This window comes from Podarcis gaigeae, assembly GCF_964106915.1.
Source record: "Podarcis gaigeae genome assembly, chromosome: 11".
Taxonomy (NCBI): domain Eukaryota; kingdom Metazoa; phylum Chordata; class Lepidosauria; order Squamata; family Lacertidae; genus Podarcis; species Podarcis gaigeae.
The window spans coordinates 49242024-49269467 of NC_139687.1; the positions used below are offsets into that span (position 1 = coordinate 49242024).

Sequence of the window (27444 nt, forward strand, 5' to 3'; positions counted from 1 at the left end):
CACACTTACCTCATTGCCAATCTATATTGCTCAAAAGTGTTGTCAGTATAACTATTTCTAATAGTTCCCAAATCTTTCTATTTGTGTTTCTATTACTTAGCCAGAAAAAATATTTGCCAAATTTTGGAAATCACATGCCATTTAACAAAGTTTAATAGGGATTGCTTATTAACCCAGTGACCACCTTCCAACGCTTAACTCTTCTCTCATGCTTCCACTACATGCTAGAGTACGTATGAGAAACCTCGAGTGCGGCCCTTGAGACCTCTCTGTCTGGCCTTCTCTATCCAACTTTTCCCAGGCCACCCTCCTTGCCCAGATCACACATTCCTTGGCTGGAATGTGACCATGAATTACAACATTGCTTCTTGCAGCCATTGTCCAAAATTTAAAACTTTGTACCATGAGCAAAAGACACACCCGCCAAGTCCACTGACAAGACTCAAGAGTCGTTAGCTTACGATGACTTCTGCAACGTTTCAGCTGGAGTTATTTAGCATCGGCCAGTTTGGCAGCAGCTTCGCAGTGTATCCCTCACCTTGTCAGTAGAACCATTCAGAATGTGGGTTGATGTGTTTGCATTTGAGATGGGCTGCGTTTCAAGAGCTGGGTTTTGGCCCACATTTTCCCGAAGTCCTTTCTCCAGTCACGCCACACCAGAATCTCTACAACTGACATGAATTCTCCTAGGAGAAAACCCTGCCAGAATCTGCTTCAGGTGAACTGCAGGTTGTGCTGTGTTCATTTTCAGGAGAGATGTGAAGGGCTGCTTCAGGCACGCACACACTTCACTTGACTAGTCAACTTCAATGCAACTTGGCTGAAAAGCAAGCCTTGTGACGGAGGGCTTGCTTTTTTCTTTCTGTGGCAGCTTCATCTGACCTGCTTGCTGTCCTCCATATGTTTTGGAATACAGCTGCCATCGTTGGCCATGCTGCCTAGAGCTGATGGGAATTGGTCCGAAAAATCTAGAAAGCCCCAGGTTGCGGAAGGCTGGTCTATCGTGTTGGATAGTAATGGCTGCTCCATGCATGTGACTTGCCATTTGATGCTGCCATCATCAGCTTATGAACATGTTAGTGCGAATTATTCCAGCGAACACATTATGACCTCGTCTCCCCCCCCCCTTTTCTTAAAGCAACATGCAAAATGGAACAAAAGAAATGTATACCACAGGCACGTCACGTTGATTTCAGCTCTTTTCAAAACTATTGTCTGTTTCCAGCCAAGAAATCCAACCTGATTCAGCTCCTTGGTTCACTAGGGCCACATCTGCACCATATGCATTTAACGCTGTATCATACCGCTTTAAGCAGTCATGGCTTCCCCCAAAGAATCGTGGGAACTGTAGTTTGCTAAAGGTGTGAGAGTAGTTATCCCTCTCACATAGCTACAATTCTCAGAGTGGAGTAGTACTCTAATCATCCATGGTTTGAGGATAATGGATGAAGCCCACAGTCCTCAGCATGATTTCCTGAGAGTATATACAACTGAAAGCAGGGAATTCTACAAGCCTACAATAAGACAAGACAAGAAAGGCTATGAGGGTCATAGAACTGTAGAGCTGGAAGGGACCCTGAGGATCATCTAGTCCAACCCCCTACAATGCAGGAATATGCACCTGTCCCATACGAGGATGGAACCTGCAACCTTGGTGTTATCAGTGCCTTGCTCTAACCAACATTAGCAAAAGCAGGACTTGCCGATCAGAAGGTCGGCAGTTCGAATCCCTGCAAAGGGGTGAGCTCCCGTTGCTCGGTCCCTGCTCGTGCCAACCTAGCAGTTCGAAAGCATGAAGTGCAAGTAGATAAATAGGTACTGCTCTGGCGGGAAGGTAAACGGCGTTTCCATGCGCTGCTCTGGTTCGCCAGAAGCGGCTTAGTCATGCTGGCCACATGACCCGGAGGCTGTACGCCAGCTCCCTCGGCCAGTAAAGCGAGATGAGCGCCACAACCCCAGAGTTGTCTGTGACTGGAACTAACGGTCAGGGTTCCCCTTTACCTTTTTATACAAACTAAGTTTTAAAATTTATGTATTTCATACATTTATATCCTGCTTAATACCAAAAGAGCTTCAAAGTGCTTTACACACACACACACACACACACACACACACACACACACACACACACCATTAAAGAAACAGGAAACCAGGGAGGTAATAGAACCATTGGATGACTAATGTTAAAACAAAAACAAAAACGGAGGTGAACATTTTTGAAGGGTCTTGTGTTCATGGCTATGTTCCTGCATTCATTGCTTGTGTGGATTGTATGATTAGATCATTTCTGGGAGTCTCAAGACAGTTGTCTTCACCATTGTGTACCATCGCAATCTCCCTTTACACCGACCCACAATATATCATGCAATACTAATACATCACTAACTTTGCAGGGTTGTTGTATTAAGCTTGTATGTGCAAGGATGTAATGCCAAGTGTTCTTCTTCCTCTCCTCCTCCTCGTCCTCACAGGAAGGGGCGGAAGAGGATTTTCTCAGTTACCCATCTACAAGTTTGCCAGACTTAATCAGCACTTGCTCTGCTCAAGATGCGGCTCCCTGGACTGACAATAAAGAGAACGAAGAGCCGCCGGAGGAGGAGGACAAAGGAAAGACTCTGGTGCCAGAGGTCCTGGAACCCGTAAGTGTGGCTTTGGATATGATGCTTTGAACGTCGCTTGGTTAGCAAATTAACTGCCACCTTCAGCAACTATGGCTACCGCTTTGGAAATGTGTCATGATGCAATAACTTCCCAGTAAGTTAGTCTTATCATCATAACATCAAGATATCAAACCAGGACTGACATAATAGAATCATAGGGTCATAAGGGAACTAATAATAATAATAATAATAATAATAATAATAATAATAGTAATAATAATAATAATAATAATAATAATAATAATAATAATAATAATAGTAATAAAATTATTTATACCCTGCTCTCCCCAGCCATAGCTGGGTTCAGAGCGGCTAACACCAGGGACACAGGTGGCGCTGTGGGTTAAACCACAGAGCCTAGGACTTGCCAATCAGAAGGTCGGCGGTTCGAATCCCCGCAATGGGGTGAGCTCCCATTGCTCGGTCCCTGCTCCTGCCAACCTAGCAGTTCGAAAACACGTCAAAGTGCAAGTAGATAAATAGGTACCGCTCCGGCGGGAAGGTAAACAGCGTTTCCATGCTCTGGTTCATCAGAAGTGGCTTAGTCATGCTGGTCACATGTACGCTGTACGCCAGCTCCCTCGGCCAATAAAGCGAGGTGAGTGCCGCAACCCCAGAGTCGGCCACAACTGGACCTAATGGTCAAGGGTCCCTTTACCTTTACCTTGAACACCAGTAAAATTACAATAGAAATGTAATGGGGGGGGCAATTTAAAATACAGGTTTAAATTCAATTTAAAAAGCAGCTTCATTTTAAATGTAGCCCATAAATCAACACCGTAAGGGTCAGAATGAGTCCAAACCAAAGGCCAGGTGGAACAGCTCTGTCTTGCAGGCCCTACGAAAAGATGTCAAGTCCTTCAGGGCCCTAGTCTCTTGTGACAGAGCGTTCCACCAAGTCGGGGCCAGTACTGAAAAGGCCCTGGCCCTAGTTGAGACTTGGTGGTCAATTCCAACCCCTGGCTCTGAAGCTTCCAATTCAGCAGCCTAATTAAGGGTTCTCTCTCTCTCTCTCTCTCTCTCTCTCTCTCTCTCTCTCTCTCTGTGTGTGTGTGTCCCCTTTTCGTTGTTGCTGTTATTGACCAACTGAGAGTCATAAAGCTTTGTCAACCTACTTCAAATCACCCAGTCACTTCCTAGTAGACCCTGATTTATGTGCTACCCATCCTGCCCTATAGACTCCTCACAAACATTAGTCTATTGAGTTGTGCAGACAGCAGGTGTGTACGGACTGTTGGTACTTTGTAGGGGGGATTCAAGTACATACCAGAACTTTGGTTTTGCCCAGTGGATTAAAGTGTTCTCATGCCCTATGTGTAAAAATATATATATCAATGTTTTAAGAATGCCTCTTTGCAGTTTGGAGAGTGACAGGGAAATGCACTGAAAAGTATGGGATGAACAAATGATTAGCGGGAACATGTATAAACACCCTGCAAGCAAATTGCGATAAATGTGGGATGAATGCTCATTGTCATATAACCTCCCTGCAAACCAGTCAGAACAAATGCTCACTAAAGACCAGACATAATCTAACCACCATGCAAGCTTTGTGTGAGCAAATCATGATGAATGTTCCAGTGCCATCTACCCTACACACCCCCATTTTATTGCTGAGGCAACCCAGTTGGATGGTTGGGGTATAAGTAATACATTATTGATATTATTATTACTGGGGCATACATGCTTTTGCACCCAGCCTCTCCTCCTGGATCTGCTCCTACTTCATACTTTCTCTTCTTGAGTCGAAGCAGCTGTCTTTTTGGTTTGTGGGCTTTGCCACACCGTTGCTTTCTGTTAATTAATGAGACTTAGGGATGCGGGTGGTGCTGTGGATTAAACCACAGAGCCTAGGACTTGCTGATCAGAAGGTCGGCGGTTCGAATCCCCGCGATGGGGTGAGCTCCCGTTGCTCGGTCCTTGCTCCTGCCAACCTAGCAGTTCGAAAGCACGTCAAAATGCAAGTAGATAAATAGGTACCGCTCCGGCGGAAAGGTAAACGGCGTTTCCGTGCGCTGCTCTGGTTCGCCAGAAGCGGCTTAGTCATGCTGGCCACATGACCCGGAAGATATATGCCAGCTCCCTCAGACAGTAAAGCGAGATGAGCGCCCCAACCCCAGAGTCGGTCACAACTGGACCTAATGGTCAGGGGTCCCTTTACCTTTACCTTTAGGGATAGATCCAGATATCAGGCTAAAAAATTTTCTAAGCACAAAGTGTATAGCATAGCTGTATAAACAAGATGGGTGTATTTTAAAAAATATAAATGCAAAAAAGTTATTCCCACTTGATACTAACCATATGGATTACCCAGTACTGTGGCTTGAACTCAGTAAAGGTAATGTCTAATGGGAAAACCCCATGAAAAACAACAAGCCCCCTTTTCGTTCCTTGCAGTGGTGAGGGCTGCAAAAGGTACAAGAAGTCTGTTTCCTGCAGGTGCTGAAATAGCCAATATATGTGTGTAATCTAACACCCCTTTTAAATAATAACCATCTGTTTTTAGGGAATTTGGTTTCTGGAAGTTTTACAGTGTTGCAAAATCTTTGGCTCTCTTTTGCTTTACATTGTACAAAAAAAAAATCTGTTTAAGTTAAACACACATACAAAAACCTGAATGAACTCTTTATTTGCTCATTTGTGATAACGCTGATTCATTGCATTTTTTTCCAAAAATGCCTATCCTGTTGGCTATTCAGTAAAACCACTCTCTAGTGGAAAGTAGGACTCCCACACCCTGCCTAAAAGGGTGTCTTGTACAGTTTTGGAAACTCTTCTGCAGTTGAGAGCAGCAGCCATTGTGGAAGCTGCTGAAGAAGTGTGTGAGAGAGACAAAGAGCAGAATTCTTTGCAAGGATTAATGTTCTGGCCTTTGATAAGTTCAGTTACAAATAAGCAATGACCCCAATCCAGCTGAGGGCTATATGCCATGGTGGCTGATGCCCATTGGATCATCATCATCATCATCATCATCATCAATACAGTGGTACCTTGGGTTACATAAGCTTCAGGTTACATACACTTCAGGTTACAGACTCCGCTAATCCAGAAATAGTTAAGAACTTTGCTTCAGGATGAGAACAGAAATCGTGCTCTGACGGCGCGACAGCAGCGGGAGGCCCCATTAGCTAAAGTGGTGCTTCAGGTTAAGAACAGTTTCAGGTTAAGAACGGACCTCTAGAACAAATTAAGTACTTAACCCGAGGTACCACTGTAATAATAATAATAGCCAGCTAGTTTGAAGCACCGTCTACACATAGTCTTCTTCTTTGGCGATCACTTGTAGCCGAGTAAGATTGTCTTCCAAAACAGGGTTTTAGCAATGAGTCCGTAAGTGACTGTGGAGGCCAATTCTGGATCCACATGTCCTTCCACAGTGTGGACATAGGTTTCTGGGCGGGAGTTGATCATGGTGAGGGTTTGCCAAGCGTGCCTTCCTCTTAGCACGTTTCTCCCTTTCGTCCTGAGTTCGAGTGTCTTCAAAACCCATGACACCTTAGGCAAAGGCTGTTCTCCAATTGGAGCGCTCGCAAGCCAGTGTTTCCCAGTTGTCGGTGTTTATACTACATTTTTTTAGATTTGCTTTGAGAGAGTCTTTGAACCTCTTTTGTTGACCACCAGCATTACACTTTCCATTTTTAAGTTTAAATTTTTAAATTTTTAAGTAGCTGCTTTGGAAGACAATAATCAGGCATCCATACAACATGACCAGTTCAACGAAGTTTTTGTTGAAGAATCATTGCTTCAACACTGGTGATCTTTGCATCTTCTAGTACACTGGCATTAGTTCACCTGCTTAGTAAGTCAGAATATGCACAAGCATCATGCATGAACAGATGGACCTTTTCTTACTGCATTGGTGCTCCCCAGACACAAGTGGCAGAACAAGTGGGAATTCAACTCTTAACCACAGCTTGCTATTATGTGTGAGCCCAGCACAACTATGGTTAATGGCTTCTAAACAAGCCTGGATATGAAACTATGGTTAAAAGTTGCCTTAATATCCTGACTCATAGAATCATAGAATAGAATCATAGAATCATAGAGTTGGAAGAGACCACAAGAGCCATCGAGTCCAACCCACTGCCAAGCAGGAAACACCATCAGAGCACTCCTGACATATGGTTGTCAAGCCTCTGCTTAAAGACCTCCAAAGAAGGAGACTCCACCACACTCCTTGGCAGCAAATTCCACTGTCGAACAGCTCTTACTGTCAGGAAGTTCTTCCTAATGTTTAGGTGGAATCTTCTTTCTTATAGTTTGGATCCATTGCTCCGTGTCCACTTCTCTGGAGCAGCAGAAAACAACCTTTCTCCCTCCTCTATGTGACATCCTTTTATATATTTGAACATGGCTATCATATCACCCCTTAACCTCCTCTTCTCCAGGCTAAACATGCCCAGCTCCCTTAGCCGTTCCTCATAAGGCATCGTTTCCAGGCCTTTGACCATTTTGGTTGCCCTCCTCTGGACACGTTCCAGTTTGTCAGTGTCCTTTTTGAACTGTGGTGCCCAGAGCTGGACACAGTACTCCAGGTGAGGTCTGACCAGAGCAGAATACAGTGGTACTATTACTTCCCTTGATCTAGATGCTATACTCTATTGATGCAGCCCAGAATTGCATTGGCTTTTTTAGCTGCCGCGTCACACTGTTGGCTCATGTCAAGCTTGTGGTCAACCAAGACTCCTAGATCCTTTTCACATGTACTGCTCTCAAGCCAGGTGTCACCCATCTTGTATTTGTGCCTCTCATTTTTTTGCCCAAGTGCAATACTTTACATTTCTCCCTGTTAAAATTCATCTTGTTTGTTTTGGCCCAGTTCTCTAATCTGTCAAGGTCATTTTGAAGTGTGATCCTGTCCTCTGGGGTGTTAGCCACCCCTCCCAGTTTGGTGTCATCTGCAAATTTGATCAGGATGCCCTTGAGTCCATCATCCAAGTTGTTGATAAAGATGTTGAATAAGACTGGGCCCAAGACAGAACCCTGTGGCACCCCACTAGTCACTCTTCTCCAGGATGAAGAGGAACCATTGATGAGCACCCTTTGGGTTCGGTCAGTCAGCCAGTTACAAATCCACTGAGTGGTAGCATAGTCAAGTCCGCATTTTACCAGCTTCTTTACAAGAATATCATGGGGCACCTTGTCAAATGCCTTGCTGAAATCAAGGTAGGCTACATCCACTGCGTTCCCTTCATTTGGAAGCAATTGGACAAACTTCAAAAGCCCTTCAAGGCATCTCTCTTGGAACATCCCCTTCCAGGCAGAAAACTGGTCTTGGCTTCTGCATTCCCAGATGACTTTAGACATCCGTTGTGAAAAGATAAACTAGAGCACTCCTTACAACGTAATAATATGTTATTTCCTAGGACACGTTGTTTATTTTAAAAGTGCCTTCAATAGCTATGTGCCATACACAATTATTTAAAGGAAGAAGCCGCCACGGGCCTGCCTTGAAAGCTTACAATTAAATAAATGATACAACATGAGAAAAAGGAAAAGGAAAGGCCCAAGGTAGGCCCCCTTCTTTGGGCTAATTTTATAAGTAGATCACACTTAATTAAGTGAACGCTTATAAGGATGAAACAATGACACCTATAAATTCAACTGATGTGGAGAGAATAATTGGGTGCACTCTTCCCACCTTGGATCAAATCTATGCTTTCAGGTGCCATAAGAAAGCTGCAGAGATAGCACAGGATAGTGCGCACCCTGGAAATGATCTCTTTCAGCTTCTGCCTTCTGGAAGAAGGCACAGGGTTATAAAGACTAGGACTAGCCGCCTGAGAAACAGTTTCTATCCAAATGCGATTTTGGTTTTACACGCAGCGTAAAGAGTCTCTATGGGTGTATATTGTATTTAAAAATGGGGCATCAGAGTTTTTAGGGGGCTAACCAGGTTGGGATAGCTGGGATAGCAGGCTTGTTGGTTTTTGAATGTCTTATGTAGATTTTTCGATTTCATTGTTCTGTATGGGACAATGACAATAAAGATTATTGTATCGTAGTCCTTTCTACAAACCTAAAATCTTGCTGATGGCAGAGAAAGCAAGACGGGGAAGGAGGAACTCCAGCCCTCCCCAATTCCCCAAAAAATGGACTGGTGGTGTTCACACATGTGCAATTCAATAGCGGCTGGTCCATTAGGTGTCTGGCGAAATGCTCCACCAACTTCCGTCTGCTTTCAGTCATTCCCCACCTGCCTGCCTTTTTGCTTGCAACTGGTCTAAGGAGCGAGACTGCCTCTTCCTTAATCTCAGCATTGCCCTTGTAGAACTAAGAAGGGGGAGGTTGAGGGTAAAAACCCAAAGTAGTTGAGTGCAACTGTCATTGCCCCTAGCTCCACCTCCTTCGTCTTAGGGTTGCCCTTGTAGAACTCAGCAGGGATGAGGATGGGGACAAAACTAGACTTAGTTGGCTCCAAGTGCCATTGCTTCTGGCTCTGCCTACTGGGCAACCTGCCTTCTGCCTCGCCAATCCCAATGGGCACTAGACAGCTCTGACAAGTCTCCTGTCATAACAAGGAAACTAGCCCCATGAAGGTTGCCCTGGAACTTCTCCCCACCCTTTTAATATGATTTTTATTAATTTTCCAATAAAAACAAATTTATAACATCATTAAACATCAAAAACTCATCACACATCTTTTTTTCTTTTAGACTTTCATCAACATGTCTGATAATTTCCCGTAATTATCACAAATCTTCACATTTCTTAATGTATATTGCACTAATTATATATCTTATCTTACCATGTTGTTTAAACAGTATTTCTACCAAACCTTCTTACAGAGCTTCTTGAAAATTTACAAACTGCCCTGGAACTTCTCAATTAGCCATGGAAGGAGGTAGCATGAAACGACACACATCTGCACATTGGATGTGCAGACTTCCTTCATGAGCACTGAGTTTTAGAGGAAGACTCTGGGCATGGCCACAACATACATTGGAGGGCATCTAAAGGATATTTTGTAGGGACGTGGGTGGCGCTGTGGGTTAAACCGCAGAGCGTAGGACTTGCCAATCAGAAGGTCGGCGGTTCGAATCCCCGCGACGGGGTGAGCTCCCGTTGCTCGGTCCCTGCTCCTGCCAACCTAGCAGTCCAAAAGCACGTCAAAGTGCAAGTAGATAAATAGGTATCACTCTGGTGGGAAGGTAAACAGCGTTTCTGTGTGCTGCTCTGGTTCGCCAGAAGCGACTTAGTCATGCTGGCCACGTGACCTGGAAGCTGTACTCCGGCTCCCTCGGCCTATAAAGCGAGATGAGCGCCGCAACCCCAGAGTCGGCCACAACTGGACTGGTCAGGGGTCCCTTTACCTTTTAAAGGATATTTTAAGCATTTGACTTTTCTTACAGGCCTACAATTCCCAGTACTATGGTTCCCAGAGTTTGGGGGATGTGCTTTAAATGTGCATTGGATGGTCTTTAAATGCATGGTGTGGATCTTTCCCCTGTTTGATCCAATGATTTTAAGCCAAGTTGTAGTCTGTTTCAACTCCAGGAAGGTTTACAGAGCAGCAAATTTGCTCTGGAGGCAGACAGAAGTTTAACAGAGATATTATTACTCTACCAGCTTATTTAACTGTTTTGCCTGTTGTAGCAACAAAGTTTCATAGCTGCAGTTTAAAAAGGAAAGTGCTTCTTTATTACAAAGGCAAAAGGTACAGCTTGGTACAGCGTTGAAACTTACGCAAAAATAATCCAAACCAATAAAACCTGGGCTGGAAAGATGAAGGATGGGAACACATTAAAAGTTTTTACTGCAGGACTGAGACAGCCAAAATGATCTATAACGTTCTCATATTTGTCTTAAGTTGTCTCTTCCCCTTTAGCCTTGGCTAGTGAGTTTAATGACAATAAATAACCATGATGATTCATGTGAATGTGATATTTGTGTGTTTTTAAAACTGAAGTTCTAAAGTGCTACAGATAGGTTAAGGAAGGAAGGATGTTAAAATGACATTTTCTGCTGAGATTTGTGTACAGTTTCACTGCCATACTGGACCTTTTCCTGTGTTGTTAAGCTTTTAAAATTCCTAACCCTTTCACTCTTTAAGTAGATGTTCCTGCCTAGGGGACAGCTGAAATGGAGTGCTAATGTCCTGGCCCAGACCTTGTCCTGGGGCATGTGATATATAAAAACATGTACATATGGAACAACTCTTCCGATACGTTTCGTATCTTGACATTTTAAAGATTACATGCCTTGGGTTTTATCCATTTGTAAGCCATCTTGCAGACCTGTTTTGATGGGAGGGTAAGGTATAAATTAAATTAGCAGATAAAGAAATTTCTCCCAGACCTTGACCTGGTTTGTTCACCACACTAAGCCAAACCATAATAATAATAATATTATAATATGTTATTTATACCCCACCCATCTGGCTGGGTCCCTCCAGCCACTCTGGGCGGCTTCCAACAAAACACTAAAATACAGTAATCTATTAAGCATTAAAAGCTTCCCTAAACAGGGCTGCCTTTAGATGTCTTCTAAAAGTTCGGTAGTTATTTTTCTCTTTGACATCTGGTAGGAGGGCGTTCCACAGGGCGGGTGCCACTACCAAGAAGGCCCTTTGCCTGGTTCCCTGTAGCTTTGCTTCTCACAATGAGGGAACCGCCAGAAGGCCCTCGGTGCGCTGGACCTCAGTGTTCTGGCAGAACGATGGAGGTGGAGACGCTCCTTCAGGTATACAGGACCGAGGCCGTTTAGGGCTTTAAAGGTCAGCAGCAACACTTTGAATTGTGCTCAGAAACGTACTGGGAGCCAGTGTAGATCTTTCAAAACCAGTGTTATATGGTCTCGGCAGCCGCTCCCAGTCACCAGTCTAGCTGCCACATTCTGGATTAATTGTAGTTTCCGGGTCACCTTCAAAGGTAGCCCCACATAGAGCGCACTGCAGTAGTCCAAGCGAGAGATAACCGGAGCATGCACCACTCTGGCAAGACAGTCCACGGTCTCAGCCTGGGTACCAGATGGAGCTGGTAAACAGTTGCCCTGAACACCGAATTGACCTGCGCCTCCATGGACAGCTGTGAGTCCAGAATGACTCCCAGGCTGCGCACCTGGTCCTTCAGGGGCACAGTTACCCCATTCAGGACCAGGAAGTCTTCCACACCCACCCGCCTCCTGTCTCCCAGAAACAGTACTTCTGTCTTGTCAGGATTCAACCTCAATCTGTTAGCCACCATCCATCCTCCAACCATAAGTTAGCATGAGTGAACAGTCTCCCAGAATGGAGATGGTAGTCACTTTCTTCCTCCTCTGGTTTTTCTGTGCTACTACAGGTTCAGCCAAACTGCCTAATTATACAAACTGAGCCAAATGTTTCATGCTAGGATGTCTACACCCACGATGTTAGAAGTTCCTTTGCATCTGTTCTTGTAGTCTTGAAAAGCTTGTTTTCCTATATAAATTTATGGAGCGAATGCTCCTCGCCTGTCAGTGTTTTGAATGTTGCACATGGAGTTCACGTGGGCCTGCTGAGATGGAATGCCCCTGCTTTTAGTAACAGAAACTAGATATCCTTGGTTAAAGTTTAAAAGTCATTTCTTGTGTGAGGAGTGGCCCATAAACCGCTTACGTTTTTTGGTTGGGGTGGAGAACTCAGACTATTTCCATCCTGTGTCGGTTTTTGCATGTGTTCATTTACAAGCCCAGCTCAGTTGGTAGAGCATGAGACTCTTCATCTCAGGGCTGTGGGTTTGAGCCCCATGTTGGGCCGAAAATTCTTGCATTTCAGGGGGTTGGACTAGATGACCCTTGTGGTCCCTTCCAACTCTACTATTCTAAGTCTGTGCTATTCTACTTTTGATCTGAGTTTTATGAAAAGCTTCATGATTTTTGTTGTTGTAATAAACACATATTTAAATACTGCTTTCTCACAAAAGACACATTTCCAAAATGTGTTCTCTCTCCACCAAGTGCACTGTCTCTTGAGAAATGCATGAAAACATTGGGAAGAGCATGAAATCCAATGGGTAGTGGCTTCCTGATCTGCACATTAGTCTGGGAGTCGAGGATTAGCGTAGTTTGCACCAAGATTTGCAAAGAATGAGCTCCTCAGACACCTCTAGATTTTAGCAAAATCGCACCATGGAAATAGGCGAAATACCATATTGGCCTGAATATAAGACGGACCCACAAATAAGCCCCAGCTTTAAAATTCAAGGCTTATTTGCGGGTGCGGCCTGCCTCCTGGCTCTACTGCCCTGAACAGGGGGTACCCGGCGCTTAGTGCCCTGCTCCCCAAGCCAGCACCAGCGCTTGGTTCCGAGCGCACTGTGTACCCGCCTCCCAAGCCAGCGCCCAATAAGTCTTATTGAGCTTGCTCAATAAGTCTTTCACAACAGCTGAAACAGGAACCCCCTTTATACTCGTCTCATTGGCCAGCCTGCATGGATGGAGCCAGTATATGGCTTGAGGGTACTTCACTGAGAACAGAGGTGGGCAATAGCTGGTCTGTGGGCCAGTCTTGGCTCACCAATGGGGTCTAATTTGACTCGCAAGACCATATTCCGCAAACCACACTCACCCAGCCATCAGCTGACATCACTCATGATGGGCAGGAGGATGGAGTAAAATCCTGTATTGGCTGTGTGGAGCAGGGTACAGATGAGTTCAGCAGGATTCAACCCCCAATCATCAGCTGATGAGCAGGGGTTAAATCCTGCTCAGTTAGGCAGGATTCCAGGGTCTGCATGGACACCATTTCAACAGGGGAGTCCAATGCAAAGCCCTTTCCTGATTCTGGCAGGCGCTTGCAGCAGCATTCCTGCGGAAACAATGACCTTCCAGGCACACCTGTCAAAGCCGACCTATGAGGCTGATCCTGATAAGGATCTGGCCCATGGAGCGGAAGGAAGTTTCCCTACTTCCAGCTTAGAAGTGGTGAGTTGCTGCTCTCAAAGGCTCACCACACAGGGAAGCTGCATGCAGACCCAACATCCTGGCAAATTTGGACATTTGGGTCAAGATTTGGGTACGGGTGTCCCATGTTTCATCTAGGCATTGGTAGGCATGCATGTGCGGCAGCATGAACCTACCCAGAGAGGCATATTTCCCTAGATATGCTGACTTCAAATCTTCCGTTCCTTCTTTTTAGGCCACATGGATATACCAATCAATTTTAGTGGAAATACCTGATCTTGGAAACAAGATATTAAAACAAAATGAACACTAATGTTACTCTGCAATCTAGCTGTTGTTAATAGAATAACATTTCACTTGATGTGTGGTTCTATCGCATCTGCACTTTGCTTTCCTGCAAAAACACTGCAGCTGACTGCAATTTGAACCCTACTGGGCTCTGTTAAAAATGTATTTTAAACATGCTGTGCTTCAAAAAGCATCATCTACATAATTTGAAAATGGGCCTTTAGATCAAATACTTTGGAAAGTAATGTGCTACATTGCAGGTTTTTCCTCTGAGCGCATCATGGCGCGAACAGTGCAAAAGGCAGGCAGAAAAATATCTTGGGAGTGCTTCTTTCATATTTTTTGTTGTCTTTGATGGCATGAAAGGGATGTCCTCAGTGCTAAAGCTATATGAGGTTAGTTTACATAGGACTATTTCCTCTGGCATTGTTCTTCTTTCTTGGCTGTATAAATAAAAATCCTTTTTAAAAATTCAATAAGTTGTACTGTCACATATGCTGGAGTCTTGTCTGGGCAAGAATGAAGCTGAGAGCTACACATTGATGCCTTGACATGGATTAAACAGAGAGCTGCAAGTGGGGATTGCGGCATCTAAAGCAGGGGTGGGGGAAACCTTTGGCCTGGAGGTTCAAATGTAGAAAGGGATGCAAATAGTATTACTTTTCATTCGGGGATTTGAGGATTTCCCCTTCCAGGCCCTTGGGAGGGAAAGGGAAAGGGAAAGGGAAAGGGAAAGGAGAGACTGCAACAGAGGAAGGTTCTAGCTAGTTTCTTGAAGGTGCTTGAATAGACGTCACCATTTCAGGTCAAAGTTAAGAATGTTCATGCATTCCTAGATGAGACTGGAACTTGCAAAGTTGTGTGTGTGTGTGTGTGTGTGTGTTGGTGTTATTTGCTTCCAACCTTTGTGGGATCATGCCATCAGAATTACTGCCGTGTGTAAGGAAGGGCTCAGCCACACTCCCTCTTGAATTGCACTGTCCAGGCACAGCTCTGTGATTTAATGCTCTGTGTCGGAGTGGTTTTTATGTTTTTGCTTGTTGTTCTGGTGCTTTCCCCTGGGAAAACCTGCATTTTACTGCTGAATTGGAGCAGATATCCATGGAAAAGTCGGTTTCCATGTGCTCCGATTCAGCTGTAAAAAGATAAAGGTAAAGGACCCTTGACAGTTAAGTCCAGTTGCAGACAACTCTGGGGTTGCAGCACTCATCTTGCTTTACAGGCCGAGGGAGCCAGCATTTGTCCACAGACAGTTTTTCCGGGTCACGTGGCCAGCATGACTAAGCCGCTTCTGGTGCAATGGAACACTGAAACCAGAGCAGTGCACGGAAACATCGTTTACCTTCCTGCCGGAGCGGTACCTATTTTATCTACTTGCACTTTTTGGCATGCTTTCAAACTGCTAGGTTGACAGGAGCAGGGACCGGGCAACGGGAGCTCACCCTGTCGTGGGGATTCAAACTGCCGACCTTCTGATTGGCAAGCCCAAGAGACTCAATGGTTTAGACCAAAGCGCCACCCGCGTCCCAAAAAGGTAAAGGTAAAGGACCCCTGATGGTTAAGTCCAGTCGCAGATGACTCTGGGGTTGCGGCGCTCGTCTCGCTTTACAGGCCAAGGGAGCTGACATTTGTCTGCAGACAGTTTTTCCCAGTTTTTATGCAGGTTTTCCCAGGGAAAGCACTGGGACCAAAAATAAAAATCCTCAGACATGGAGCTTTAAAGCCCAAACCTGTGCCTGGAAGCATGGCACAGAAGGAAGTCTGAATGACCCCTAAGTGTTGCACACATGTCTTTTGGGAACCCTCACATGTGAACGTGCCATATTAAAATTTAATTCAATAATGTTCAAGGACATTGCCTGATTTATTACTGGGGAAAGATTCCCCTCCTCTTTAGGTAGGAGGTGTGTTTAAAGGGAAAAGTGGGTGGCAGGTTCACGCACCAAGGTACCCAACAGAGATGTGTGTTAACACAAGAGCCTTAAAATAAAAAAATGGTGGTAGACTTGCATGCCAGAGATTGGGGGAAATGACGAAAGGGATGATACTGTAAGATGCCTGTATGTTTGTTTTTGCATCTCTACCTGAGGACAAATGATAAACATGGCATCCCCTGTTTAGAAAGGAAAGTGATGGGAACCTTTTATTTGCAAGTCTGTCAGAAGAAAAGATCAGGAAGCAAGATTAATGTTCAATCGCTGGAACTGCCCTTGTGGTTTTCTGAATAGGGGGAAATGCAAAGTAAACAAATCCGAACTTTAAAAGATTCTTGCTAAGAACTGTTAAGAGGCCACTTAGAAGCCTGTATTTCCTGAGACCTCCTACATGCAAACAAAGAGTTGGTTGACCCATGGAACAATGAGCTTTGAGATATGCTTTTCTGGCTAGTGGCACAACTGGGTGAAGTGGCGGCAGCGATAGAAATAAGCTGGCTCCACCTTTGAGATCGTTACTGGAAATACTGTAAAGGAAGGAGGAAAAGAAGCAAGTAAACAGATCAGCTGTCTTAGATTTGCAATAACATTGATTCAGCCTCCAGAATCCTATTTCTTTAGAAACATAATAGCCTTAAAAAAAAAAAAAAAAAGACTACCTCCTTATGGAAGATTAGAACCTCATCAAAATGAAAACTGTTGATGCACTTTCTTAAAAGGGAATCCACAGCGTAAAGAGGCAGCATAAAAAGGCAATGTAAAGGCAGTTCGCCTAAAGCGTGACCCCGAAATTTCAGATGCCCCCCAATTTGATGCCAAAGCTTAGTCGTAGTTTTGTGCCATGAACCCTGCGTTTCATGCCCCCACCCCAAACTGAGGAATTTACATAGCAAATCGGGGTCACAAGTTAATGCCAAAAAATCCAATCTTGTCTGATGGTCTCCAAAGAGGCACCAAAGTTTTGTGCCACAAAACCCACATTTTGTGCACACACACCGCCCCCCCCGCAAAGTAAGTCACTCAAACTGGGGACCAACCTTGTCTGATTGACCGCAAACTGGTGCCAAAGTTCTGGTTTGGTGCCATTTTGTCCCGCAAACTCCGCTTTCTGTTCTGCCCCCCAGAATTAGTAATCGACACTCAAACCGGGGGGCATAGTCACACATTACTGGATCTTTTAAAGGCCTCACTCTTTTACCCTGCTGAGATCATTTTGCTTACAGCAGGGCTTCCCTTAATAGGGCAGCCACTTTGCCTCACAAGAAAAGAGGACAAGATTTGCATAAAAATTCCATATTCAAATTTCTATGTATAGATGCAAATTTAGAAACCATTGCTATAATTTAAATAGATGTATAGTATGTCTCACAATAATGGGGAAGACAAGACTAGGTGACCTGTGTGCTTCCTCAATTGGTTCTCTGGGTGCTAACTTTTGAGGAGCAAATTCGGGAGACCTGCTCTCTTTTCTTATGGATCCTTATGTTTAAATCTGACTTAAACAGGACATCCCTGTTTAAACAGAGCAGGGTTAGGGAACTTGTGGCCCTCCAGACTCCCACCGTCCCCAGCCAACATGGTCAGAGATCAGCAATGATGGGAGTTGTAGTCCAACAACACCTGGAGAACCACATGTTCCAACATCCCTGAAATAAAGGATGCTTTAAAGCAGAGGGCTGTCTTCCGACAGTCCTTCAAATGGTGGACCTTGTAGACCAAGAACAAACATTGGTCATGGCTCACGGTTTGGATGGTGTGCTAAGCCAAACCATAGTAATCGTTAAAGAAATTGGAGTTCTTGTTGAAAATAGTTCTTGGTATATCCTTCTAAGCCAAACCATGGCTTTGCTACCAGAAGTGCAGCAACTGATAGTGTTACATGTGCGCAAGAACAGTTTGCAGCCAGATATTGAAGAGAACGGTCAGTAGTGGTGCAAAATGGTCCTTTCAGATAGTTTGTCCACAGTTACTGAACTTTTCTTTCAGGAACCCCTGATTGGGGTTTCCTTGGCAGCTTGAATTTTCTGGAATGCAGTTTGGGAAACACTGTTTTCAATTAGCAATATGAATTCAGAGCGGAATAAGCGGCACTTCCTGGAAAGCAAGGGAACCCAGAATGGCATGGTTACTGTTTTGGCAGAGGGGCAGTCTGTAAAAAGATTACATTCATGTGTGGCTGGGAGAATAAGACAAGAGTTGCGTTTTCATTGAACTGTGGCACCACAGCTCCTTTCTGTAGCCAAGGATTACAAACTGGGGCCCATGAGAAATTTGTACAAGCTTAATGGGTAGAGTTTCTGTTTATTTTCCAAGCAGGAAGAAATCTGGGTCTTTCAGAAAGTAGAAAAGCTTCAGTATGTACAATAAACTTCATGCCCCTGATCCTTTTTTCACAACCACATAGTGTTTTATCACAGGTATATTACCTTACTTTTGTGCCTAATAATATTTCATTTTATGGAGATCTGGAACAAAGCAAATAATCCAGCACGCCAATTAGAACATTGTAAAATACCTGTATGAGATGCTTTGTGTGTCTTTTGTAGAAGACGAAGAGGAAAAAGTAGTCATGCATTGGAACTGGTCCATTATGTCAAATGAGGCACTGCTTCATCAACTTTTGCCTTCAGCTGTTCCTCAAATTCCTGACTTCTTACTGACCTCCAATCCAGTGGGTGGCACTGCCTCTGATTCCTCCTCCTTAATCTCAGGGTCGTCCTTCGTCCACAACAGGGAGGAAGATGGCGAATAAAACTAGAATTATTTATAACTCTACCTGCTCTTTATTCTGGCTCCACCTACTGGTGGTCTCCCAATCTTCTGCCCTATGTGTCCCAATGAGCGAAGTGAGTCAGGAGCTATCATCATATTTCTTCAGGTGGTTGATGAAGACCTGGCTTTTTGAAAAGGGCCGTTGGACTGAATGATCCTTTTGTTGTCGAGATTTTCTGACTAGTGCTTTGGAATTTGTGAGTTTTGTTTTGCTTCTTACATGCATGTTCTGATTGGGTTTAATTTGGGGGGTGGGGGTGGCTATTGTTGTTTATTCTGTGACGATCTGATTGGTTAAGCCAGTTTGAGTTCCATTGGGAAATTAAGTGGGCCTAGAATGCTTTAAAATAAATAAACATCATACTTCAGAACGTAATTCAGAGTATTTAGCATCTACCGGACTAAGTTCAGTGTGCTGGTTTTGGTGCATAAAGCCTTATGCAGTTGGGGGACAGGATACCTGACAGATTATCTAACCCCTTATGTACCCAATCCGTCACTTTCCTTCCTCTTCCAACCAACCTTTTATAGAGAGATGTTTCCTAGACTGGATCTATACTGCAATTGTTTTTAAATGTTTTATCACTTGTGGGTTTCCCACCCTGGACTCCTTTAGGAGGACGTGTGGGATACAAATTTAATAACTAAAATAGATAACTGTGCACCCTGCTTTATTCCACTCACACCCATGGGCATGACATAGAGCTTGTAGGCGGGGGCATTTGAAATTCTGCACACATGTACTATAAGCCTTGAGATGGGTGCCATTTATGACCCTCATTTATTTACTTTTTTAAAAAATCAATATTTTAAATTAACACTAAAATATTTATATATAGGAAAAGAAATGTGTAGCACTAAAACACCACAGAGTTATAATAGTAATTTACTGTGGTGCTACGACACTATGCTACAATAGTGCTGAGGTGTGTTTAAAAAAACAACACATTTTTGTTCACTGCCATTTTAGCAACAGGATTAACAGCAGTGACTGAAAAAGAATTTGTTTTTTAATCTTTCTTTCAAAAAATATATAATCAGAAAAAGTATTTTAGTGACAATTAAAAGATTAAAATGTTATAATATTATACTGAAGGTGTCCTGAGCTGTGATAGGCCCTTTGAATTTTTTTGGAAGAGAAATGCTAAAGGCATCTGCATTTGTTGAGATTGCGCTGCTATTATTTTCTTTTGGAAAACGTTGAGTTTTTGTCATCTGAGAAGAGATGGAACAGCACCCAGAAAATTCAACTGGACGATGATTGGACGATGGTAGCATGTGGATGCTCTGTAAACAATGAATGAACGAAGCATGGCAATTCCATGTCTCTAGTGGGAGCCTTGCAGCTCTCTGCTGAAAGTGATCAGCCAGTAGGAAGCAGCCCATTTTGCAATCCAGACTACTGTTCCACTCCAGAGGCAGATGACTGGAACCAGCTACATCTGCAGTGCTGAAGTAGAGGACAAACATGGAGCTGCTAGGTGTTTCCCCCCAATGACTGAGTTCATGGCCACCTTCAGAGCCAACACAAGGGTGATGCTGGTGTTTGTTTGTGTCTTCCACCAGTGTTGATTGGTTATTTGCCATGAGTTGGGGTGTGTTATGTGTGGTATGATTCTGTTGTTGTTGGCTGGCAGGTATATTGTATGAGGTGGTAGATGGTTGTAGCGGTTGTGTGCTTTTATGTTGGTTGGGAGTTTGTATTGTGCTGCCTAGTGATTTTCTCTTATGGATCCATTGGTACCTTGGTTCTTGAACATAATCCGTTCCGGAAGTCCGTTCTGCTTCCAAAATGTTTGAAAACCAAGGCGCAGGTTCCGATTGGTGCAGGCACCCTGGAAGCAATAGCCAACAACCACATCTGACGTTTGGGTTCCGAAAAACATTCAAAAACCAGAACACTTACTTCTGGGTTTTTGGCATTCAGGTTCTGATTTGTTCGTCAACTAAGCTGTTTGAGAACCAGGGTTCCACTGTGTTGCGTATTTATGTATTTGTAATTTTCTTAATAATTTGTAACTGTGCTTATTGTGTATTTACACATTTTGATCACCCCCCTTTTTTTGTGTGCCCTGAAAGTGTATCAGCAGCTCACACGGAAGGAAGAGATTTCAACCAGGAAAATAGTGCAGGAAATGGGTAAACAACCTCTTCTCCAGTGACATTGCCCTTTGTCAGTTTGCTCCCTTCCCACCACAGTGGTTAAACCTAGGAAGACACCTTTGGTCCATCAAACTCAATACTGTCTATAGTGACTGACAACAGCTCTCCAGGGCTCTACCTGGGGGTGCCAGAGATTGAAAATGGGACTGACCTGCATACAAAGCAGATGTCCTGCCACTAAGCCATGGCCCTTCAAGGTGTTTCTTAACAAACCCATCACCAGAACCTCCTAACATGCAATTTAGCCTGTATCCAGGGCCAGATTTAATTTTGATGAGGCTGTACGCTACTGAAGGTAATGAGGCCCTTTATATGTCCAGCTGTCCTTCGTCAACAACAAATTGTCACTGTATTTTTGTATTGAATATATGCTATATGGTAATTTATGGACCTAAAGCCATTTGCGCATGTTGCCATGCAACCGGTCCATGCAGAATGTAGGCACCCTATATATAGAAAGGAGCAAACCAGTGATATTTTAGGGAGCAGGCTAGCAGACGGGGCCCATTACTTACATCATAGGAGCCTACACAACACAAAACACTGTTGCTGCATGTAGGTTTTGTTTTTGTTTTTATCTTATTTTGGAAATGTACGCCCAGTTTTTTTCTTTAATTTTTTTTGGGTGGCCCCAAGAGAGTTGGGCCCTAAGCTATAGCTTGTTTAGCTTATACATAAATCCAGCACTGCCTGTATCTGAGGCTTTTGTGGTTCCGCTGTATCATTTTGTAGATCCCCATGCCATAATAATCTAAACAGAAGTATTCCCTTCTTGTAAGGACCTTTCCACCAACTGAGATCAAATTAGAATCAAACTGGAAATGTTTAACTGAAGGATAGCATAAAGATCTAACTTAATTACAAAAAAATAAACAAGAAACAATGTAGGAAACAGCAGATACATTGCAATTTGTGGAGCATAGTGTACATAGTTTATTCCTGCCACAGGCCCATAACATGATCGTGTGACAGCATCACAATTCAATTTTCACAGTGTAGGAAGATCACTTATGCCGCCCTTAATGTAGTACAAAGTAATTAATCCATTTCCCACGCAGGAGGAATGAATATATGAAGCCATCATCAGGCAGAATTTCCTTTGGCTGCTCTGGGAGTTTAGCAGCAACCCTAGACAGTTGCTGCTTTCTAACAGTTTCAGAGGAGCGAGAGCACATTTTAAGAAGGAAATGGATAAACTGGAATGGGTCCAGAGGAAGGCAGCAAAGGGACAAAGTGCCTATAGCACACAGCAGGAGTGGGGAATCTCTGGCTTTCCAGGTGTTGTTGAACTACAATTTCCAGGGGTAATGAGAGCGGTAGTTCAGCAACATCTGGAGAACCAAAGGTTCCCCACCGTGGGTACATAGCTCTCTTTAAGGTATAGCAGTTATCCTGCCTGTAGAAAGGAACCTGTGAATGAGCCAAAGATGTAAGACTTATCGGGGCATCACCACATAGGGTCTAAAACAGGGGTGTCCAATTTATAAGAGACTGTGAGCTACTCCCACTATAATAAACTGGCAGTGAACTACCCATTGGATTGACCAGAATTGTTGAGCTTTTTATGGGGTGGGTGAGTTGAAGTTGTTCAGCTTTTCTTAGGGGGAGAGACCAGAGTTGCTGATCAGGTTGGACAGGCCTGGTCTAAAACATGAGTTGAGGCTGTGGATGAGGATTAAGTGCACTGCTGGTTTTGTTTACTCTTTCACACACATTATTATAATACACAGAGACCAGGCTACAGAAGTGCAGTCACAGCTTCACATACCAATAATGTCAATCGTTGCTTCATACCTCACCTTGACTCGAAGTACAACTGAAGTACAGAGATTATGTTACTCCTCATTCTGATGAAGCTCGCAGTGTCTATAATTTGGGAAGGAACACGGCTGTTTCCGTCACCTTGCAGTGGGTTCCTGCATTCTAAACTGCAGAAGCCCCTTGCCAGGACAAAAACAAGTGGATGGTTAGAAGCCTCTGTATACCTTTGTCACAGCAATAGATTCGACTTTTGCCTATTTTTTTTTTAGCTTCAGTAGGATAATGGCTAACCCGACTGTGGAAATGATGACCTGACCCAAGAACATAACTGGATTCTTTTTCCTTCTGTTTTCAGGAGCCAGATCTGACAGATCCAGATAACCCTGCAGATCCTACTGGTACAGAGGGATCCAAAGAAAACTGTCAGAGTCCAACTCTGGGAAGTGGGATCTTGAAGTACAGGAGCAGATCCCAAGGTACAGTTGATGTCATTTGAGTGGATGAATAAAAGATTTTAGAGTATGTAGTTAAGAAAGGCTCTCATAGAATCAGAGAGCTGAAAGGGACCCAATGGATCATTTGGCCAAGTCCCTGCAATGCAGGAATATGCACCCATACGGGGTTCAAACCGGTGACCTTGGCATTATCAGCACCACGCTCTAACCAACTGAACTAACCTATAAGGCAATGCTCTGGCCCCATCCACCAACTATAATTTCCATTGGGGGAGGGAGCATGGCTCAGGGACAGAGCACATGTGTCGCATGCAGAATGTCCCAGGTTCAGTCCTCATCACCTTCAGATAAAAGAATAGCCAGGTAATAAATAGGTGATGAGCAAAAACTCTGCCTAAGACCCTGGAGAGATACTGCTGACTTTAAGAATAAACTGCTTTTGCCAAACTGAAACTCATAATGTGAGATTAGTCCTAAATCTTATAAGCTGTATACCCAGCATACTTTGTTATTTGATACTAATTTTGACTGCAACCCTTTAAACCCTTAAAGTGTTCAGACTCTGCTCTGAAAGTGTTTTGAGAATGGTGGTTTGCATCTCTGACTACTGGGATAAATTATTGCTACCCACTTGGATGTGTGTGTCTCTATAAATATCTAGAGATGAAGATAAAATTTATCATCATTTGTTTATATGACTTAGGAAATTTTCCCATCAATCACTTCTGAATGTGCATGCAAAATGTTAAAAGCAGTGTACCTGATCCCATCACAACTGACAGATGTTAAAAGATGCTTTGAAATGTGTGTAATAAACGGCATCTCTGGGTTTTCCCTCAGGGGCGGCAACGCGTTTAGAATCCGTAGGCGAAGATGACGAGTTGACAGTGGAAAATGGAGATGTGAATTATGAAATAGCCATGAAATATTCCCGGGGAGGGAGAAAACATTCTCTCCCACAGCATTTGGACACAGGAACCAGACAGGTGAGGTTTGCACAGTTTACTGTCTTTAAATCACCAAGGAATCCCCCTGTTAGTCCCAATTTTAGCATGGTTCATTGTTGCGGGTTAAAGAAAAAATGTCCTAAACACAGGGACACCTGTCTGTCTTCAGGTACGCATCCAGGTGAGGTGAGAAGGGGGAGAGTATTGGAGACATGCATTGGGTTGATACCTCCCTGCAAGGACTCTCGGGTACTTCACCTCATCAGAAAAAGATTTCTGAAGACGCTCACAAATTTTAAATCATTGAATTCAAAGTAAAGACTAGACATAGAATTGCCAAATGTTTGGGACGTGGAACAGCAAACACTAAAAGAAAGAACGAAAGAAAGCCTCTTTGGGGAACAACAAATGCGACGCAACAGTTTTGGCTTATTTCTAAATATTGTGGTTGTTTCATTTATCCAGGAATACCATATTGTTAAGAAATCTACTCGCTCTTTAAGTGCTGCGCAGGTTGAATACCCGTGGCGACTCACCCAGCCATCTATTATTTCCAACATTGTGCTGATGAAGGGGCAAGGCAAGGTAAGATTATTTGCAAACGGGAACGTCTCTAGTGTCTGTCAAACTTAGGCGTACTAATAGAATTCCAAGTTACAGTTTATAGGTTACAAATCATATTCCCATCTTAACTCTAATTTACCTTTAAAGGTAAAGGTAAAGGTACCCCTGCCCGTACGGGCCAGTCTTGCCAGACTCTGGGGTTGTGCGCCCATCTCACTCAAGAGGCCAGGGGCCAGCGCTGTCCGGAGACACTTCCGGGTCACGTGGCCAGCGTGACATCGCTGCTCTGGCGAGCCAGAGCTGCACACGGAAACGCCGTTTACCTTCCCGCTGGTAAGCGGTCCCTATTTATCTACTTGCACCCGGAGGTGCTTTCGAACTGCTAGGTTGGCAGGCGCTGGGACCGAGCAGCGGGAGCGCACCCCGCCGCAGGGATTCGAACCGCCGACCTTTCGATCGGCAAGTCCTAGGCGCTGAGGCTTTAACCCACAGCGCCACCTGCGTCCCCAATTTACCTTTACATATGCCCTTAAATGTAGCTTCTGGGAATACCAGTTGCGCCAATTCGAAAATGCTGGTGCTATTTTAAAGGCAAGTGCCTTTAATGGTGCCGCCACAAACTCATGGATTGCACTGGAATGATTTACGCCCACATATATTGGTACTAATAACCAGCACATTTAAACTGCTTGGACTTAAACATAGTTTCTGACAATTGAGTTGGTATTTTGTTGCTCCAGGTTTGTTTGGGTTGTTGTTTATTCATTGTTTGTTGTATGTGCTCCGTATTATATGCACCTTGAAAATATCAGTAAAAATGCTTTCCTTTTTTTTAAAAAAGTGGTAAATCTCACATCTCCTATTTTACACCATTCCAATTTTCATACTGGGTGCTCAACCTAGCTGATTTCCGCTTATTCTTGTAAGGTTAAAATGAATTAACATTTCAGTTTTCCACTCCTCTCCTCCCCACCCTCTTCCTCCCCATACTCTGCAGGGTCTTGGATTCAGCATTGTAGGAGGGCAGGATTCTGCCCGGGGACGCATGGGCATCTTTGTGAAGACCATTTTCCCAAATGGGGCTGCAGCTGCTGACGGCCGACTGAAAGAAGGTATTTGCAGCGCAAGAGAAGAGATTTCTGCCGGTTCAGCTTATGAAGCCATACACTGCAGGCAGAGGCAATAGCTAGCTGCTCCGGCAACCTGGAGCTGCGCACATGCTGTCAACCCAGGGTTGGGGCCATGATGGCAGGGTGAGCGTCCCAGGGGGTGAGATGCCCGTGGCGGCAGAGGAAGCCACTCATGGCAGGCTTCTTCCCGGGGGTGGGGCGGGGGGGTGGGGAGGAGCTGCTTCGCTTTGTCAGCAGCCTTCCTCCCTTCCCTCTTCCTTTTGACAGCTCAGGGGAGGCTCCCACCCAGGAGCGGGGGGGCAATGGCATGCCTCCTGCCCATGACTCCCAAGCCTCCCCCAAGCTGTCAAAATGAAAGGGGAAGGGGGGAAGGCCACTGGCTTCGGGGTAGGCTTGGGAGTCCCAGGTGGACAGCACGCTGAATGGCACTCCCCTCAGTGATGGATTCCTGAGGATTCCTGCATTGCAGAGGGTTGGACTAGATGACTCTAGGAAACCCTTCCAACTCTATGACAAGAAACCAGAAACACACCAGGGAGCCTGCTCATATTTCTCAGGATAAGCACTTTGTCTTCTGTCTGCATATTAACGCCTGTTTTGCCTTTCCAGGAGATGAACTCCTTGAAGTTAATGGAGAGTCCTTGCAAGGACTGACTCACCAGGAAGCCATTCAAACATTTAAGGTAACATAACTTCAGGCGGGACCTTCCAGCGGTAGCAGATGATGTGCTGGAGCGGAAACATGGGTTCTCCCCAAAATTGGCTGCCCTTTACGTGTCTGGATCTTGGTTTCATCACATGGTGGCTTCATTTAGATGAGCAAGGAGCCGTGTTTCTCCTGAGCCCGTGGGAAAACAGGATCCTGGACTAGATAGGCCATTGACTTGATCCTGTAGGGATCTTAGATTCTCACATTATGTTTTTATGTTTTGCATTGGCAACATTAACTTAGATGTCTGTCCTAGGCCTTGGTTTTTATCAGGGGATAATAATGTCACCTTAAGTTCCACGATGAAAGGAAAATGGGAAATAAATATATTTAGAATAATAAACATAATGGTAAACATAACAGACTGTACTGTTGCTTCTTTAGCAACTCAAGAAAGGCGTGGTGACCCTCACAGTACGAACCAGGCTTCGCAGCCCAAGCCTTACGCCATGTCCAACGCCTACGTTATTGAGCCGTTCCAGCTCCCCAAGCTCTACTGCCAGTACAGGACCTCCTTTGCCTGGCTGCGAAGATGGAGATGTTTCCCCTGCAAATCGTAAGGGGCCTGGTCCCAAGGACAGGATCGTCATGGAAGTGACTCTCAATAAAGGTTTGAGGAAACTTTGGCTACTATTTACAAAGGGTTGTGGAAGATCACAGAAACCTTGTAGGCAATGGGGCTTTTTTGGAGGGTGGGGAACCCCAAAACGGTAATGTTACTGTGCCTACTTTAGAGTAGGCAGACTTAAAGTTTGAGTTTTACTATAACCTTGAGATCTACCAACCAGAGCCAGTGCCTCTGAGCACAGTCTCAGCTGGGATGTAAGAAGACAGCTGTTTCCTTTCTGACCTGTATTCGTCACAATTAGCGCAGTCTCCATTCTGCTGCAGTTCAGATTGCAAACTGCTGTGGAAGTGTGGAGAACAGAAGTTAGGATTGGAAAAATGAGAAACAGAGAGAGGCCAAATTTAACAAATTCATCCATTGCAAACGTGTCATTGGCAGCAGGTTTTCTTCTTTGGCAACAGATTTTCTTCTTCAGTCACGTGCTTTTCTCTGTAAAGGGTAAAGTCTTGGATTAAGTGAAAATGGAGGCTCACATTTTGATGAATTGGGGCAGGGTTAACCCACCAGGAAACCACAGAAGACCAAACACTCTTCTGTGTGAAGCATAGCTGTCGTTCCCCATTTTTTAAG

At 44.3% G+C, this 27444-nt stretch overlaps 1 protein-coding gene and 1 long non-coding RNA gene across 7 annotated transcripts in view; one reads left to right on the top strand and one right to left on the bottom strand.

The window, feature by feature from the left end:
- Positions 1-27444, top strand: part of PDZD2 (PDZ domain containing 2) — a 230729-nt gene that overhangs the window by 170377 nt on the left and 32908 nt on the right. For all 6 annotated transcript variants that reach the window (XM_083702529.1, XM_083702530.1, XM_083702534.1 and 3 more), the window contains 7 exons: positions 2472-2639; positions 22797-22917; positions 23737-23882; positions 24309-24428; positions 25405-25519; positions 26147-26220; positions 26631-26856. In XM_083702529.1, coding sequence (XP_083558655.1) covers positions 2472-2639; positions 22797-22917; positions 23737-23882; positions 24309-24428; positions 25405-25519; positions 26147-26220; positions 26631-26856 — 970 coding nt within the window. The remainder of the gene's footprint in view (positions 1-2471; positions 2640-22796; positions 22918-23736; positions 23883-24308; positions 24429-25404; positions 25520-26146; positions 26221-26630; positions 26857-27444) is intronic.
- The window catches only part of LOC310827222, a 324002-nt gene that overhangs the window by 83085 nt on the left and 213473 nt on the right, over positions 1-27444 (bottom strand). The window lies entirely within an intron of this gene.